The sequence below is a fragment of the Fistularia commersonii genome, chromosome 34 (genome assembly GCF_037954325.1).
Source record: "Fistularia commersonii isolate RoL2024-O1a breed Wild chromosome 34, RoL_Fcom_v1.0, whole genome shotgun sequence".
Classification (NCBI taxonomy): domain Eukaryota; kingdom Metazoa; phylum Chordata; class Actinopteri; order Syngnathiformes; family Fistulariidae; genus Fistularia; species Fistularia commersonii.
Window position 1 is genome coordinate 4,513,198 of NC_141317.1, and position 15,578 is coordinate 4,528,775.

Genomic DNA, 15,578 nt, shown 5'->3' on the forward strand with positions numbered 1-15,578 from the left:
CGTCCATTTCTAAATTCACTTCCTTGAATTTAACAAAGTTTCTTCACATTATTAGATTTTGACTCCGGCCCAGTCGGGAACGTTCTAGCCGTCGTAACATCCATGACATCCCCTGTCTGTTCTCAGGAGTCTGGCTTTCTCGTCGCGTGTGCGTCCAGCGGCTTTCCCTCCGCCCGCTGAATCGCTTCCTCTGCCGCTCTGTGCATTAGGAGTGACTTAAGGCCATTTTTGCTGCTTCCAGGTCTTCAATAACTATAAAAAGAGCATGCTCCATCCCCTCTCAGGTGAAAACCCGTTTAACGCAAGGCCGCCCTGTATCCGAGATACCGTCGCCGTCAAAGCTGCCATGATCTAGTGTTGACATTTTCAGTGGCACCCTTCGGTGACGGGGCGAGGCCGAGCGATTACCGACGGATTGTCCCGGTGAGAGTACGGCCGTCCTCTGTTGATGAAAACGCCTGGTGGTGCTGAAGCTGCTGGTGGCAGAGTCGTGTGCGGTGGCGCGTCCTTGGAAAGGTCATGGATGTCTTTTTGTCTCCGTATCACCGGGGGTGCATCACATCTGTCTATGTCAGTACTGGGTGTCCTTGGTGGTGGAGGTGTGTGTAGTGGTGGAGTCGTCAGGCAGGGAGCCGCGCCTGCCGCGCCGCGACTCGCAGTGAAGCAGGTTCTGCAACTCTTTGGAGACACTGCTGGAGAACGCTGTGTATATCCACGGGTTGGTGCATGAATTCAAACTGGCTAACAGCATCAGGATAGTGAAGGCTACCCCTGCGCACACACACACACACACATGCACACACACTGTTACATAACTACGTTAACGCACACAAGGCCGAGCATCAAAACGGAAGCCCCTTTCTTCCGGGGGGGTTAATGTACACAATGTACATCACATTGTTCTTTTGTTACTGGTCCTCTTATTACACATTTACATGTACAACAAACTGTTAACTTGGAATACAAACTATTCATGATTATTGTTTATCCATTATGTTTCCTTCAGGAAAAGAAACACTGTAAATATTCTGGGTTGACAAAACACCGCAACGTTCATCGTTTTTTTTTTTTTTTTTTTCAACTTCCAACATTACATCTTTTATGTAATGATTAAAACACTGTTATTACACTGATGCTTATCAAGGAAAAGAGATATATGCCTCAGTGCATATTTGCACAGTGTTTGCCTATGATTTATTTGTGCGCACGCATGCGTGGGTGTATACGTGCAAGCCAACGCATCGCGGCCCGTGAGTCTCCGATTGCGTCAAGGTAGTATTGATATTATTGTGGATAGAAATGTCAACACAGAGTCAGGTCGTAAAATCAGAAGGGGATGTGGACGGGTTATTTATTGGCCTCTCACGTGTGTTTTGAGCTTAAACTCAGAGGATGTGCAAACAATCCATTGGAACTGCAGCAAAACAAGCCTTGTTTGCTTATTTCAAGTTGCTCGAGAGGTAATGGGCGGATGCTGTTTGCATGCTACGTGTCCAGATACAGTGTGTTTTAGACCTTGTACTCCAATCAATGTTTCCGCTCCCGAGCCGCAGTTTGCCGCATGTTCGGAATCGCAAAATGTAGGTTTAGGGTTTGTTACAAAACGGACGAACCAACCCTGCCGGAGAGTCCAATTTCGCGCTATATTGGAATTGAAAACGCGGAAAACGTGACATGGGTTTTACAGTTACGGAACTTCCAGGGCGAATTTACAACATGTGCACGTAACAAAGCGAAGGGGATATTTGACTTACCTTGATCTGGTGGGTCGGGGTCCCAGGCGGCCCACAGCTGGACGATGAAGAAAGGTGACCAGCATATCGTGTAGACCAGCACGATGACCAAGGTCATCCTGACCGTTTTGGACATGGCCTTGGTGATGCTCGGCGGCGGAGCGGCGGCGGGCGGGGGAGGGGGAGCGTAATCAAGGGAGCATCGAGGCGAGCCGGACGGCAGCTCGTAGGACGCGCGGGATTCCTGGCAGTGTGCGTCGTTCAAGGTTTGGGGCGGTGCGGGCGACGCCGCCGTCACACGTTCGGCAAGGCAACTGTTGTAGTGAATCGCGGATGGAACGTAGTCGTAACACTCTCCCGCTTGGTTGTTGTAGGTGTTATTGTGGGGCTTGTTATTCACGGCCTTTATATGCTGTCCTCCTCCTCCTTTTCCGTCCTTGCTTCCTCCGCCGGACGCTCGCCTCCCCCGGTCCCTGGCTCGCTCGTCTTCCTTTTTGAAGCTGTGGAAGCGGAAGAGGATTTCATTCCTCTTCAACTCTGCCATCACCATTCTCTCTGACTTCAGGTAGATGTTATTGTGGATCTCCCGGAAGATTCTTATCTGAATGATCAAATTGTTGTCATTATTTTAAGAAATGGGCGATGAAAACAGGAAATTCAATTACAGACATCGGGGATTGATGATCACTCGTGTCAGCCGGCTGCCCGATTTAGTGGCCCGCCTTGGGTCTTAAAAGAGAATCGTGCTTATGGTTCTGCTCCGACGGTGAGAATAAAAAGTAAAATTAGCGAGGCCCGTACCGTCAACGATAATGAATGTCAGACATATCTATTTAGTGTTATTAAATTCTGTAATTCTCTTACCGTGCCACAGGAATAAAATCAATAACAAAACAGATGATTCCGCATACTCTCATGTAAAAACTAAAACGGTCTCGGAAAGAATTTTCCAAAATAGCAGCTAATTCATAATTGCGGTTATTTACACGCTGCACTCAGTCAGTGCTTCTAGCTTCGTCCGTTCCGAGCATTGGTCTTGGGCACTTTTCATTTTACATCAGTAAACTTTTAATTGCATTCTAAATCCATAGCATCATACAATAGAATTAAGGGGATGATATTTATTTAGGTAGGGTAGACCGCGCTGAGCCACTGTCTTCAGCAGAGACAACATTATCCATCTGTCTAAAGAGACTCTTGATTTTAAAAGCGATCATAAAAGTAAAGGTCAGGGTTTCTGCGTTGCTTCGATCCGGTACGTTCTGGCAGGAGGGTCTCCGAGTGGTCGGATTTTCGGAGCATCGGGGCTGTATGTCTCAGTGGTGATCCTCAAAGTGTCATGTTAATTAGGGGAAATAGCAAGTCCCCGGAAACATCCTTCCACAAATAGAGCGTCGGGGTTAATGGGGTGTCTCCCAGAATACCTATCCACCGCCGATGCTACATTACACCGGCCACTTTGGCAGAAGTTATCAAATAATCCCCGCCACCCCTCGGTGAATTTGAAACGGCTTCTCATTCACGGCTTCCGTTCGATTGTTGGATAATGTTGCTCGCAGACTATACTTAGGAACTGGGCTTGTAGGAAAAAGCAGAGATGGAAGGTCTGGACACGAGAACCAGCCTTACCTGACAGATGGTTATAATAAGGGCCGGCAATAAAAAGACGGCCACCGTCATCCATGTGACGTAGGCCTTCAGCCCCCACGGCTCGGCAAAGTGACCCCAGCATTCGAACTCTCCGGGACCCAGTTCTGAGCGAGAGAAGATGAAAACCTAACAGACCGAACAAAAGGCGGGCGGTCAGCACACCCACGGACAAGACTGTCGGTTTTCTCCCGCATTCGCTGAACTTAAATGACCTGGTGGCTCCGAAAATAGATCAACATGTTGAGTTCTACTGTAGAAAGCAGGGTGTGAACACCTGCCCCGCTCTCATTTCCTATTTCGACATGTGTTTTTGTGCGTGCGAGATCAAGAGTTTTTCCTGTCTGTTTACCACTCCCTACCTGCGGTATGCTGAGGACCAGCGCTAGAACCCAGGCCACCATCACAGGAGTGTTCCAGCGGGAGACTTTCCCCCCGCGGTACGCCTGCAGCGGGCAGCAGATGGCTTGGTGCCGGTCCACCGTCATGGCAACTATCATGTAGGACGAGGCAAACATGCCCACAATCTGCAAGTACTTGATGGCGCGGCAGAGAATGTCGGGACCCTGGAACCTATCGGTGATGTCCCATATTAGCTGGGGAAGAACCTGGACACAGATTGAGAAAGAAATGATCTTTGGATAGGGTGCGGGAGATTTGTTTTTTTCATCAAGCTTGTCCCCATTGAAAGCTAGAGAAGGATAAATCTCGAGTTGTTTTATATTTGTTTTAAGTTCACGTTCAAAACACCCACAAACAAGTCAATGAATATAGCCTACTATAACAAAATACAGCTAAATTCAATGTCAAATGTATGCACAGCTAATCAATTGTATGAACACATAAGAAGAAAGTCCTTAACAACATTGAATTTTATTTAAGATTTGATTTCCCGGCCACTTCTATTTGCAGAAATGGCTTCTGTTTTCATCCTGTTCCCATAAGATACCGTCAAACCCGTTTCCATTCCCCCCCCCCCAAAGCCCAGTAAATGACCACACCCTATTTTCCCCCATGCAAAAACATATTTTTACTTTGGAAAGATGGATCACAAAAATATTGGACCCGTTTGATACCTGTTTTAAAATGATATCATGTCCAAAATAAGGGAAAGGCACAGAATAAGCCGAGATTTTAACATAATAGGGCCACATTATTCTGTCGTGCAAATTCCAGTGTATAATTTTTTCAAATAGTGGATATACCGCCAGTTTCGGGCATCATTTTTAACCTAGTGAGTTGATACTTGAGGTGCGCTAACCTGAAAGAAGGCCACCACCAGGTCAGCCACACACAGGTTGACCATGAACACGTGCATGGGCGCATTGTGCTTCCTCCTCCTCAGCAGCACCCACAGCACGAAACTATTCCCGAGGGTGGTGAGAGCCAGCACCACCCCGAGCACTGCGATCTCTGCCCGGGCCAGGCCCTGGTCCCTCACCCTGGGCTGGGGCAAGTTGTGCGGGGCGGCGGTCGTAACGTTCTCGGGAAAGATCCCGAAAAACGAACCCCCGCTGTGAGAACTGTTGGGGGGGCTCTGCTCGGAGACAAACAATGACGAGGAAGAGAAGTTGTTCCTTCCTGTGGTGACCAGAGAGGAGAGGGCTAACCCATCCCAGTCCGTTTCCACACTGATGCTTTCCATTCCTGCAAGACAAACAAAGTGTTCATGTGGGAAAGATATCAAATTCTCTTGTTGTTTATAGAGACAGCAAAAATGATGCCCTGTGCAAAATCTACGCCCGGAGTGCAACTGATGGAGGATCATGAGACTGTCTTTCCCTGGACTCTATTAATCTTTCACGTTTTCAACAAACAGCACACTTGTTCGGTTTTTATCAAAGGATCAGGACTTGATCTTTCTACATATCACCCCCCATTTTCAGTTGTGGGTTATTTATTTATTTATTTATTTTTTTCATTTTTCTTTTTTACTCTTTGTTTGTTTGTTTGCTTTTGGTTTTTGGTCCAAACCAAAATGTCACCTTAAACACGGCCACGTTAAATATTTGGCTAAGTTGTCAGGCCGGTGAAAAGCCTCCAGGAGAACTTTGATATGCCAAAACCCTCTTTCGCAGCACTTTGGCACGGCTTCTTTTGCTCCTCTGGTAGGATGAACACAATTTTTCCAAAAGATATTCCCTCATTTGGTGTTTGGATGGTGGCGGTGGTGTTGGAGAATCCTGTCTCACACATCGGGTGCAAATTCTGCCTGGGGTGTTCAATTGGGTTCCGTTCAAATAACATATGATTAGCATTATAAAAATAACAACTATTAATCCCACGGCGGGGATATGGCATCAAACTGTGCCATGACCAATTGTGCCTTAATAAATAAGAAAGTGCTTGTGGAAAAAAGAAGAAGAGATACAACACGTAATTCCAAAAATGTCAAGCTGAAATTGTAACCGTCGGATGAGCTTGACTTAGCAGGTGGACCACGAATGAGCCGGAAGAAAAGGTTAAAAAAAAGGAACAATTGATAAGAAGCCGCTCTTGGTCTCGCACTTAAAAACAGAGCAAATACCAAAAAAATATATACATATATTTTTTTTTCTTTTTTTCCATAAGCTCTTATTTTGAAAATCATCCTGTAGCTCACCCAATCTAGGCCTCACAATACTGGGCCTCTAATTCCAGTTTTGTAAAACCCTGAAACATGACTAAATACGTCACTGTAAGCTTCCTATTCTTAATTTTAGCTCTTTTTGTCAATTGCATAAAGGGTCTATTCATACTTATTTGTGCTATTAAGGCTTTAAGTTCTGGATGATAAACGGATGTCACCCGCCACCAGGCTTCTCTCCCAAAAGGCCAGAGGGAAAGGACCCGAACACCAAACTAATCCGCAAACCGGCTTGTAATGTGAGATTTTACTCCGTTCACTTTTTAGGCAGTCTTTGACCTGTAGGTTCATATAGACTTGAAAAAAAAAAAAAGAAAAAGAAAAGAAAAAAAAAAAACAACCTCTGAATAATCCAATTTGATTGAAAGAAATGAGAGCCAGAACTCCACAAATCATCCTGTCATGCAAGTATTATTACATTGTTGACGCTTCCTCTGGTTTTTAATATGTCTGGAGCATGCCTGTTTGTCCATCGCTCAAATCATCAAGGTCTGTTTGACGCAAGTCCCGCATGGTTTATTTTCTCTTTCATACTTTCTCAAGGTTGATTCGACAGATTTTTCCTTCTATCCCACCGCCCTTATTCCTTCACCTCAACTCATAACTGCTCTCATCCTATGCTCATTGCATACATTCCTGTTTTCCCTTGTTTTCATTCCCCCCTCTTTCTCTCGCTCCCCCCCTCATGCACCCAGGCCTTCTGCTGACTTCTGCTGCCATTCTTGAACTCAATAAATTGCAGCTTTATTTTTCTTCGCTTTTAGATAAATTGTTCAAAACACCACGATGTTGATAGGAGTGAGACGACAAATTAGACGACGACACGGGATGCCGGGGGGGGGGGGGGACAGCCTTGGCCAAATAAACTGCACTCCGAAGGAAGTTTGGGGGGGGGGGGGGGTAAGTTTGACGAAAACTGTCCGGAAAAGGTGAAAGAATTACGTCTGAGCTGGAGAATGATATTGAAAGAGACAGCGGCTGAATATATAGCATGTCCCAAGAGAGCTATGTGCCGGTTATTATCAAAACAGGTGTTTCCTCAATGCCTCGTGGATGTCAGAAAATATGCACATTTCAAAAAGAGAATAACTAGAAGCGCAGTTTTGTTCCCGGCCGTGCACTGGGACCCGGGGGCCGATCGTATAGCGATAGCTTAGCGTGTTACGTTACGCAAGTGTCGCACGCCGCTTTGCCAGATGAACGGTTTGAGACGAGCGGCTGACGGGCCGAGGCCAGCTGGAACGCTCGCTGCGGCGTGAAGGTGGGGAGAGCCACGCGGGTGGAAGGACGAGAATGTGAGCGGAGGTTAGACAGCGATCCTTTGTTTGGAGTGAATCCCCTCCGTACCGCGCGGATGTCGGGCTGCCTCGACTAAAGGCCGAACCTGTGAAAAAACATCTCTGCAGCTCATCCGAAACATTTTACGCGTCGCAACAGAGCAATGCTGCTCATAAACAGTTTTTTTTTTTTTTTTGGTTTATTTTCTAAAGTCTTGGCCTACTTCCGTTGCATCCTAAAAAGAATACCACTCTGCAGGAGCATTATGAGTACCTAGTCGCCAGGATAGACGTGCACAGATCTGCAGAGCGCAGACTAACTGCACCTGACAGTATCATGAATCTTCATGGGATTGTGCCCATCTGCCTTTGTATAGTGCTTATACTGTTTATACCATAAAGAAGATAATAAAAACTTCAAAAGGCTTATTATTTTTTTCAGTTTCATGCTTTTCTTTAATTAAGGGTTGAGACAACGAGTCCTTTTTCATCAAGGAATCTCCTGGCCCCTCTTTGTTGGAGCCCGCGGAGCTTCGCTCTCCTCTGTAATTACAGTTTGATTCATGAGAGGATTCTTTGTGCTGATGCTGTTCTTTATAACCACTATGTAATCTCATTAGGAATATTTGTCCATAATTTCAAGCAGATGAGGTATAATGACTTTGAGAGGTGCTATGATAGGGCATAGAATGAATCCATGAACTAATATGCTGCAATTTTACAATTAAAATTAAAAGAGCGGTTCACTGGCTATCGGAAAACGTATTTTCTAATCACGCCTCGGTTGATTATTCAGTTAGATGTGAGTCTGTCATGAACTCGCACGGTTCGTGTGAACCTTCTCTAGAACTAAATTGGCTCCGGCTTTCTTAAAAACCCGGAGGAGAAGTTGTTTTTTCCAAACGCGCTCATATCTCATTTGCATCGCGTGCATGTCCAAAGAATTAAGATGGATTGTTTTCAAATTGCTCAACGGCTTAACTACGGCAGACCCGTGGATAAATCAAAACCTCTGGCGCCCACGCTTCCTGTCGCTTGAGGAAATTTCTCGAAGACAATCATAGGAAAGATAAATGCCGTCTGCAGAAACTGCACTGGATGCAGTTTAATGTGTTGCGTTATTGTGAGGCATCACTTCTGAAATGAGCCTCAGCTTCTGCTCTGCCTAATCACACGAGCGCCGCACCATATTTCCATTTAGCCCGATCGACTAAATGCGAGGCAGAAATGATTCCATCTCTTCCGAGTTCGATGGGCGTTGCTTTTAGCAGTTAGTGCAGTACATCACCAACTCCCTTCACCTTAAAGCTTTCACCGAGATCGATGAAGGAATCAATCCCTCACTCGTTTTTCCTCTCCGAAGGCACAGCCATCAATTTTCACGTCCTTTCCTTCCGATACCGCTTTCCCATAAGCGCTAAAGTTCTTCAGGAATGAGAGAAACAGGTAGTTACGGAGCACAAAAAATGTCAGTCGCGACAGACTGTTCAAATCTTTCAACATCTCAGTTTTCTTTTGTACTGTTTGCACACGTTTGGTCCAAACCCCGCTGTGTCATGTGTTAGCTATGTAGAAAGCTATCAGTTTGTGTCAAAGTCCTCTAAGACGCGTTTACATTGAGCGGCAACTAAACTGAAACAAAAATAAAATGATTAAAAAAGGGATCGCCCCTGGTAAAAAAAAGATTTTGAAATGATGCGAGTCCTTTAGAAGTATGGGGGAGTAGCTTATCTTAATGTTACATTTAAATGGTCTGAACTTATGGAGCGCTTTCCCACCCTGCACTTTCAAAGTGCATTCACCCATTTATACACACACACACACACACACACACACACACACACACACACCGATGGTGGCACGGCCGGCATACAATGTGCTCCCCCAACTGAGATAAAGCCACTCCTTAAATCTTGGACGACACATGCATCAAATCTGACTCAGAATCCCCAAAGATATATTTTACTAACAGCTCGACTTGCAGCTTGAAAGTCAATTAATGTCCGAACAACGACCGTGAATATTTACAGGCATTATTCCTTAAAAAAATGTTTATCTAAAGTGACCGGTGAGACAGTAGTTTGTTTTTTTTTTTTTTGCACCAGTAAGGCCACTGTGTGAATTCAGATTCTTTTATCAATTTTATTTGTGGGATTTTAAGTGGCCGGGATGTGCCGTGTCAAGAATAAATCCCAAACTAAACAGCATCATTTTTTTCTTTACAGTAATCGCCCACTGATACAGCACTTTGTGAATTCCCCGACTGCTATCCAGTAACTCCCAAATTTATGTATTGCAGCATCTCCGAATCCTCGAGCTTTTACGAGCTTCTGGGGCAATTGGCTATAATTTAAGAGTTTCCCAGTCTGGCCGGGCAATGCCTGTCAAGACTCCCCATGTTGTTTGTAATATATTGTTTCATGATTTATTCACAATATGAGGCATTAGAATGGAGTTGCAGATGGCAAATGATCAGTATCAGTTTCACATGTTACATTTAAAAGAGTACAAAGCTGAAGTGACACACAGCCCGCATTTGCATTAAATGATATAAGTGTAGCTGGTGCCGCAGTGGTTTCTTCCTGCCTCTGTTGCCGTTTTCATGCATAATTGATTCCTAATTGTTGAAAAAAATGGAAATCAGGCAATTACAGGCAGTAACGTAACAATTATTCAAGACTCAAAGATTGGATTTTTTTTTAATTTTCATTTATACAATACGGAAACTTGCTTCCTTGTACAATGAAATTTTTATTTTGCTGTCCAGAAAGAAGCCAGATACGTAGGCAAAAAATAAATTATGTGACTATAATTGCATTTCTTTTGTTTTTCAAGATTTGATTTGAATGCACCCAAATGTTTGTTTTTTATTCAAGAATTTTTATCAAATAATAATAACATGAAAGAGCCTTACATATCAAGTGGACATTCATTCAAAAACAAGGTTTGCATAATTTTCTATGGCACAAACCCAGTAAGGCATTTGCAGAACATGATGTGAACTGACAGTTACTTGCATAAAGGGTTTTAGATTTAATGAGAAGCCAAATAAACGTCCGAAAAAATATCATTTTAATTGAGCAACATGAAATGTACACAATTTCTAAAGTTAATACCATCTGACAGAAAAAACAGTCTGATTCGCTCTGTCACATGTTGCATTCTGTTGGCATTTTAAGGCACTGGCGGTGAAAGTGAATCTGGCATGCAGATTTAATAATAATCAGTAGCTGAAATGAAATGTTGGTAGCAGCGGCAGACAAAACAGGTAGTCTTGCGCCGGGCAGCGTAATCCAGACGTGATGGAAGACTCATCACTTCCTGCTCTGTCTTGCTTGAGCATGTCGGCTCCTTGATTAGTTCCCATTGACCAGATTTGACCCACTCAGATTTATGAGGACCTGTCTGCCCTCATTAGCGCTGGGGAAGGAGGTTATGAGATAATTTACTTCAAGCAAAAGAACTGATACTCCGTTGTGAAACTGTTCTGCAAGAAATGTTTACTGTGTTAAATAAAACCCAATAAAAGTAGTGCGACACAATGCCCTAGGGAATTTTTTTTGTGGAATTATAGTTCCTTGTGGTAATATATGTAGAACTAACATAGTAACCCTGGATTTATATGCCAAATATGAGTTGCATCGCTGAAGTCTTGGTCTTTTTTTCTCTTCTTAATCAATTGATTTATTTTTTTTTATGTAATAAAATTATTGTTACATTTCCCACAAATAGTTCAACATTCAAGCTCAGCTGCAATGAATTTTTCACTAATAAAAAAGGCAAGATATTATCAAATGTCTTCCCGGTTGTGGTCTTGATGAAGATTTATTAAGAGCTTTGGGTCTGTTTTCAGAGTTGTGGTTTATCGTGGTTTCAATAAGTCACGCTTTAGCACATAAAGGCTAAAGTTAAAGTTTAAATTATCGTTTTCTGAGAAAGACTTGCGGGAAACTTTTCATGATATTTACACGTACATCCTCGCCTCAAAAGTCCCATTGTTTCTCTTGCATGTGACAACTTATTATGCAATTCTTGCAAACAATCTACATTTCATTTATAAAAAAAGAGCACTGACTTCAGGAGTGAGTCATTTCTACATGCCATAAAAACATATTTTGCCCAAAGGCTTTCGTGCCATCCATGGTATCAATTATCCCATGCCTAGTCACAAAGAAAATCCACATTTTCCATCCTTGCTCATTAGTGGCTCAGTAAACACTCAACCAACTGCTAATTTCCCCTTTACTTTCAATCACCACCCAACTGAATTTTCCTCCACGCAGTTGGGTTCTGATCTTCCGTCCCAATGACTCCCGCTCCTGTTATTCCTCATTTTAGTTGCAGTGTGAACTCAGTCAGAGACGCCTGTCGTTTCCATTTCATCTTAATCAGTTCTCGAAACCGACTGGAAAAGACGGCCCTTGCCTTATTTCGATGTCTCCATTATTTTCTGTTTTTGTCTGCACGGCAAGAGAATTTATTTACATACCCGATCAATAGGGTCCTCCATGATGAAGGTCATGTTGAGTCATGTGATGCCACACAGCGGACTGTGCAGCAATACATCTGCATGATAAAGCGGATTGAAACACACTTTTCTTCTTAAAGCTGTGTATATCTGTAAATTAGATCCCCGTTGACACCCTCTCATGAAGTGTGAATGCATCATCTGAAGGAGTTTGTTCAATAACAGCTGGATCCTCAGCACATATGCATGCACTCCAGGCCCAGGAGGCACCTGTCACTCAAACTGCAAATCCCATTCACCGCTATCTGACCATAATATATCCCTGCTGTTCCGTGCATGTGTGTGTGTGTGTGTGTGTGTGTGTGTGTGTGTGTGTTTCACATCTCCAGAGCGAAAGCCCAGTCAGTAATCAAAATAAACATTTTTTTTTTTTACCATCTTACTCAAACAATCAAATGAGGCTTAATCACGCAGGAGCACCTCTCACCACACACGCTGATTCGTGACTCGACCTCATTTCAGCAGCACGTGCACATTGTAAGTGTTGCATTCCCAAATCATTGCCCGGCTCCTATTTTCATAGCGCACCCCCCTGAAACGCTCGCCAGGTATTACGTAGCTGAAGGTCCCTGTGCTTTTATCAGCACCGATGCCTGTTCACCACCAGACCGCCGTCTGTCTGTGTCCCTGCCATGTATCATTAACTAGCACGCCGTCAACCAAAACAAGACCTTTTCTCGATCCCCGTGTCGGATACGAATTTCAGACCGCTCTTCCTGAACAGTGGAAACAGGGCCGCCGTGTCATCGACTAAAACAGACCGCAGAGGTTTCGGTATTTTTAGATCTGCGCGGCTCAAATAAATTCACACAATGAATGATTCGCCGTCGGAAAAAAAACAGAGCAAATTGACCGAGACGAAAGCAATTACGGCGGTGATGATTATTTTTCCGAAGAGGCAATCGCAATCACCTCTAATTTTATCCACATTGCGGATTGTTTCAAGTGTAAAAAAAAAAAAAAAAAAGATGAACAATGAATAACGATTGGAGAACAAGTGTGTTGATACACACAGCATCCTGTGCTCGATCATAGAAAACGTCTTTGCCAAACGCTTCTCTGTTGATTAAACAGACGGGCGAACGCAGTCCACCCCAAATATTTAATGGCTATTACACAACTTGGCAGTGTGGCAACAGTAAACACACGAGTTTTCGCTCATAATAAATTTTGATTGAGGATTTTTTTCATCTTTGATCCCCACTTCTGGTATAAATAAAGGTAATTATATTCGGCTTGGCGTCAAGCGGAGCAGCCGCCGCCGCCGCCACCGTACAAAAGCCCGTCACTTTAATCATTTTGATTGGCCTTCTGAAATACGGGCAGGACACGAACAGGGAAACAAACACAAGAGAGGAGAACCCCTGAGGTGAGAAAACATGCCTCCGTCCACCTCCGCCTCTCACCTTGCCGTCAGATCATGGTAAGCTTTCTCACGCGTGCTCCCTTTTTTTTTTCTTGCTCAGCTTCTGCTCTCTTCTTGGTGACTCTGGGACAAAGCATTAGAGCCGTCACCATTACAGTCCATTAACATTACATGCTCGAGAGGGTCACATGAACAACCTGACAGTTTCTTGGAGCTTTTTTTTTTTTTTTTAATCCATCGAAAAACCTAATGGACCACACAAGTTTTCACTTTTAGCCGCTGCTAAATATATTAACTGCCAGGCGTGGGAAGTTTCTACGGGAAAACTGTATTTTACATGTTGACTGTCAAGACATTATCATGACAGCCTGTATCTGTTATCTCACAAATCAGCTGAATGTACTATTATCAAAAAATGTTTGATTATTAAAGGAATTGATGATCGAAATGAGGCAAAACTATTTTAAAGATGTGTACATGTACTGTTTGTTTACATTCGGTCTTCATATGATGCTCACATTGAAAAGATGTGTTTTTTTTAACTTTCATAATTTCTTTTCTATTTCTTTTCTCAGAAAAACTGGGAATATGGAAAAAAGTAAGGTTAATACTGATTAAATTTAAAAAAAAATAACAATAAGAGTACCTGAGTGGCATGCGTATACACTGTGTGTCAGACTTCATGCACTCGCTGTACACACAGCAATCAAGTCAGCGGTTCAGAAAACGAACCCGATCAAATCGGATGTGAATCAATTCCCATGGGTGACGGGATATGAGAGGAGAAAAATAATATTTGAACAAGTGTGATCATGCATATTTATAGAACTGTCAGTTCTATATTATTATTGGACATTTATGACAGATTTAATGAAAGGCAATCACTCACTTTTGATCCACTTGGGTTGCGCCGTTGAATGGAAAAAAAGCTCTGCAGATTGTACGCCCCCCTCAAAAAAATCATGTATATCGTCAGCGCTGCCAATCCGAGTCCCCGGACTCAGCGTAAAACCGACCGGCTCCTGACTGACTCAGACAGGACGGGCAAAAAAAAAAAAAAAAAAAAAAAAATTGTAAAAGCATCTGGATGAGAGCCAAGGGAGTTTTAATTTCCCATCAGCCTGACAAAGAAGTTGCGTGCCAGATATTTGTGTACCTGCAGATGGTATTGTCCTTGATGTGTCGCTGCTCGGTGCGTTTCAGAGTAATCCGTATGATAGCCATGTGTGTCCTGGCGCCTTATGTGTCACGTTATGCTCTTGAAATGTGCTGTGCCTCCAGCACCACCAGCACAAATGAATTTGAGCTCTGTGCGCGCTCCAACCGACCCCCACCTTCCACCTCCTCCCTCCCCCACTATCTCCTCCTCCCGGGTCAACCAGCCTGTCCTCTAGGACTGAGGGCGGAGCGTGCAGTCAATGGAGGAAGGGTGTGACTGTTCTACATACCTATAATGTGTATGCGAGGAAGATAAACAGACAGGGACACAATGTGATTGTCAACTTGTACACACGGCAAAAGGCTGCTTTGCCGCGGCGTGTTTGACCTGGACGTCCCCTCAGCGAAGCAATTTAGGCCCCGTGTGTGTCATTGATACACTCCACCTGTCCACCCCCCCCCCTCCGAGCTCTCTGTTTTTCCATTATTTTCCATTTCTTTTGTCGCTGGCCGACAAAAGGCTTGGTCTGCATCCCATACAGGAATGTCAGATGGCTGAGTCAGCCGAGCGCGCGACGGGTCACACCTTTGGCGGTACACACCCATGCACAAGTGTGGTTTTATAAATATAAGGATGAATTCTGATTTTTTTTTTTTTTTTTTTTTACATTTTTGCTTTAACAAGTACATCACTGTCATCAACAAGGAGAACGTGCTTACTGACCAAGTATCAGAGCCTTTTTATTATCTAACCACCGCACAGAAACACACACACACACACACACACACACACACTGTCTGTCAATCCCCAAGCAATCGATCACTGCCCGACAGAGACTGGATCGTCTCATGATGTCAGGGAAGTTGGCAGCGTTCCCCCCTCGCTGCCGCCAGGTTCACTTTAGATGTTTCCCCTCGGCCAGACAATCCCATCCTGCAGCTGAGGAGGTGGGGCTCTAAGCTGGCTGAGAATCACTCTAATATGATTATCCTGGCTCCTCCGGTCCCGGAGGACGTTTTGTGACATGGCAGGAAGGCGGCGAAATTAATCCACTGTCCACTTTGTCCATTTTACGAAATGGCTCTTTCACAGGACAAAACAATGGCGGGGGCGGGCGAAAGAAGAACCGCGTTTTGAATCACGTCGACCGGGTGGAAGCGGGACGCCTTACCTTGTGTATTCGGTGAGAGATCTGAAATTAAACATATCTGAAACTCAACCAAATAGTTGCGGGCCGCGCGA

At 44.1% G+C, this 15,578-nt stretch overlaps 1 protein-coding gene across 4 annotated transcripts; it reads right to left on the reverse strand.

The window, feature by feature from the left end:
* Positions 1–225: 225 nt before the first annotated feature.
* Positions 226–14,523, reverse strand: LOC147214305 (vasopressin V2 receptor-like). 4 transcript variants are annotated; one of them, XM_086141630.1, is made up of 8 exons: positions 14,067–14,268; positions 13,824–13,868; positions 13,218–13,300; positions 4,642–5,027; positions 3,743–3,988; positions 3,363–3,509; positions 1,755–2,334; positions 226–771 (listed from the first exon to the last, which is right to left on the reverse strand). In XM_086141630.1, the coding sequence occupies exons 4-8, from the start codon at positions 5,023–5,025 to the stop codon at positions 572–574; spliced, it is 1,557 nt and encodes a 518-aa protein (XP_085997756.1). In that variant the 5' UTR covers positions 5,026–5,027; positions 13,218–13,300; positions 13,824–13,868; positions 14,067–14,268; the 3' UTR covers positions 226–571. The 4 variants fall into 4 exon arrangements, with proteins under 4 accessions (XP_085997756.1, XP_085997755.1, XP_085997757.1 ...); XM_086141629.1 differs by lacking the exons at positions 13,218–13,300; positions 13,824–13,868 and adding an exon at positions 14,334–14,523 and having other exon boundaries at positions 14,067–14,203; XM_086141631.1 differs by lacking the exon at positions 13,824–13,868.
* Positions 14,524–15,578: the final 1,055 nt, after the last annotated feature.

What these genes read in the sequence shown, in the direction of transcription:
- LOC147214305 (XM_086141629.1), bottom strand. Translation starts at nt 14,401, where the DNA reads ATGGCTATCATACGGATTACTCTGAAACGCACCGAGCAGCGACACATC. An exon ending in TGGTGGTGGCCTTCTTTCAG is followed by an intron (nt 3,989 to 4,641) that starts GTTAGCGCACCT and finishes ATCTGTGTCCAG; the next exon opens with GTTCTTCCCCAGCTAATATG. An exon ending in CCCCGACCCACCAGATCAAG is followed by an intron (nt 772 to 1,754) that starts GTAAGTCAAATA and finishes GTGTGTGCGCAG; the next exon opens with GGGTAGCCTTCACTATCCTG.